Source organism: Echinops telfairi, unplaced genomic scaffold (assembly GCF_000313985.2).
Source record: "Echinops telfairi isolate 266 unplaced genomic scaffold, ASM31398v2 ScPeMD7_6;HRSCAF=24_0, whole genome shotgun sequence".
In the NCBI taxonomy this organism is placed as follows: domain Eukaryota; kingdom Metazoa; phylum Chordata; class Mammalia; order Afrosoricida; family Tenrecidae; genus Echinops; species Echinops telfairi.
In genome coordinates this window covers 14,710,881-14,713,463 of record NW_022103902.1, presented here as the reverse complement: position 1 = coordinate 14,713,463, position 2,583 = coordinate 14,710,881, and the positions used below count along the sequence as shown (strand labels likewise).

General features: G+C 51.5%; 1 protein-coding gene across 1 annotated transcript in view; it reads left to right on the top strand.

Moving 5' to 3' along the window:
• CCDC191 (coiled-coil domain containing 191) overlaps positions 1 to 2,583 on the top strand; it is a 102,810-nt gene that overhangs the window by 95,863 nt on the left and 4,364 nt on the right. The window contains exons 15-16 of the mRNA XM_004706488.2: positions 191 to 343; positions 848 to 993. Of these exons, the coding sequence (XP_004706545.1) occupies positions 191 to 343; positions 848 to 993 (299 nt within the window). The remainder of the gene's footprint in view (positions 1 to 190; positions 344 to 847; positions 994 to 2,583) is intronic.

The following is a 2,583-nucleotide window of genomic DNA, read 5'->3' as shown; positions in this document are numbered from 1 at the left end:
CCCCACCAAACACCCCCGTACCCCACCAAACACCCCGTACCCCACCAAACACCCCCCTACCCCTGGGCCAGACAGTAAACCTTTTAGGACCTAGGCTGAATACCCCATGAGCACTCTATCTAGTAACATGATCTACAGGAACTTTTGCCAAGGTAAAGAGTGATTTCCTCTTGTTTACAAATGTGTCCAGGTGGCCACAGAACATTACTCTTTGGCCGTACAAAGGAAATACCTGCTGGCCTGGTTCCAGTGCATTCAGGACAATCTGGCTAAAAAGGCAGCCCGGGCTGATCGGCTTTATTCCCAGATCCTGCTCAGGAGAGGCATCCGGAGCTGGCAACAGGTAAGGCCCAGGGAAGGGGTTGCCACAATGCATCTTAACAGCTCAGAAAACCATACGGAGTCCAGGATGTCCACGGGCACCATGCTGTTTTCAAGAACAATGTCAGCAGCCCAGTTTATGGCTTTGAAATGAATCTGAAAAAGCCAAATGAATTTCTAGCTCATAGAAACCCTTAAACGTTCCTTTTAACAGAGTGTCCCCCTCGTATCCATAATGTATCCTTCTGTCAGCTTCACTTGTACACCACTTCTGTTTCTCATCCCATGGCGCCCCAGTGATTTTCCCAGAAACTGATGCCCATACGTAGCCCGACAGCGGTTTCCACCCGGCTGCGCCTGCACCTCTTTCTCAGAGTCCCGGCCGCATGTATTAGCCTCGTTCCCCTCAGGCCTCCCGCTTCCTCTGCTGTGTCTCTGCCAGGGCTTTGCCTCGCCCTGCGTTTGCTCCGATTCTAGACCTGGGAAGACCATCCTTCTCACTTCTGTTCCTGTCCTCGGTCCCTAGTACCTGGCCGATCTCAAGGAAGAAGCCAGGACACGTTACGTGCATCTTCTCCAGAAGAAGATGTTCAAGGCCTGGCTCACCGTGGCCAGGGAGGCCACGGCGGAATCCCAGAGCAAGTGCGTGATGGCGCTGCAGCACAGGGACAGGTGAGCTGTTTTCTCTGGAAGGACACTCCCACGCCCACTGCACCTGGAATGTGGCTGAACAGAGGGCCACATGGAGAGCACAGCAGGTGGAGGCCCAGGCCAGGGCAGTAGTCCCCGCTCACCCTCCGGCCACCCCCCGCTGTGAGAGGGAGAGAGTCAGCCCCCTGGAGGGCCAGGCTCCCATGGGGAAAACTGGAGGGGGACATGCCTGTCCTCTGCCTCCCGGGAACGGTGAAGAGAGGAGAGTGTTACAAATATAGGCAACAACCCAAGCAACTGCACTGTCTTCTTTCCTAGTCATGTGATGGTTGTGTGTTCGGTTCACGTCCTTTTTTTAACTTTATTTATTGGGAGATATTTCCAATATGGAAAAGCACCTCGGTCAGACAGATACAGCTTACTGACGTCACCCCCACAGAGGCCCCGGGAAGGGGCCTGTTGGACCCTGGACACTCACACCGGCTCTTTCCCACTCACAAGTCCCCCTTCCTCCTAAAGGCAACTGCTCCCCTGACTTTTGTGATGAACGAGTCACGGCTCTGCTGTTTCCGGTCCCCCCGCAGGGGTGCGGCCGCACCCCTCCAGTTCGACCTCGGCTGGGGGTCTTGAATGGACGCAGACCATGTGTCACGTGTGTCTTCAGGACACAGTGAGCGCATCTTTAATCCACATCTGGAGAAATGAAGTATTCCATGGGTGGAAGTTTTGTTTCCTGTTTTACACCTTTGGGACAGAAATTTTCTCACTCTCATTAGGTACTTCCCTTTGAAAGTAAATAATGACCTGGGATGATGATGATGGTGGTGGTGATGATTTTGGTGATTTGGGATCATCTCTGGAGAACATCAGGTCCCGTGGTGGCTTGTTCAGTGATGCCTCGAGTTCTTGTGATGCTGTAGACGCGTCCCTCTCTCGTTGCCCTCAGATGCATGTGTGGCAGTGTGTCTCTGTTCTTCGTGTTTTTTTCATCTTGTCGCCCACCTCCAGCAGAGCCTGCTCATCTTGTTTAATGTACAGGCCCTGACATTGTGCGCTGGGCAAACAGGTCAGCAGGTTGATCATTTGGACCAGGGTATTCAAAGGACTTAGCTTCTCAATGAAATGCTTGAGATTGAGAGTCTGAAGTGTAGGCTCAGTATCTGTGTGATCCTGCACATGCCACTGAAGGTTTGGAAGCCTCGCATTCTTGTTCATGTAGGAGGAGGAAACCGGAGTCTATGTTATGGAGTTGTTTGAAAACTAAACAGCATAGCATAGCAATTCATCTAATACACTGGGTTTTTTTAGCACCCCTTGGTAATTTTTGTTTTTTGCTATCGTTAGTATATTACTATGAAGCCTCAATTTTGCCTTTCTTTTCTGTTTCTCAGCCACGATATACACAGGCTGGGAGATTCATTTGGGGCAGCTGTCTGCTATTGCAAAGGAACTCTTGTGGCTGAGTGGGTTATACTTTGGGCTGCTAGCCACAAGGACAGCAGTTCAAAATCACAAGCCACTCTGGAGGAGAAAAAGGCTTTCTATAAGGGGGAGTGTGGAGTGGAGACCCAAAGCCCAGCTGTAGGCAATTGGCCATCCCCTTATGGAAGG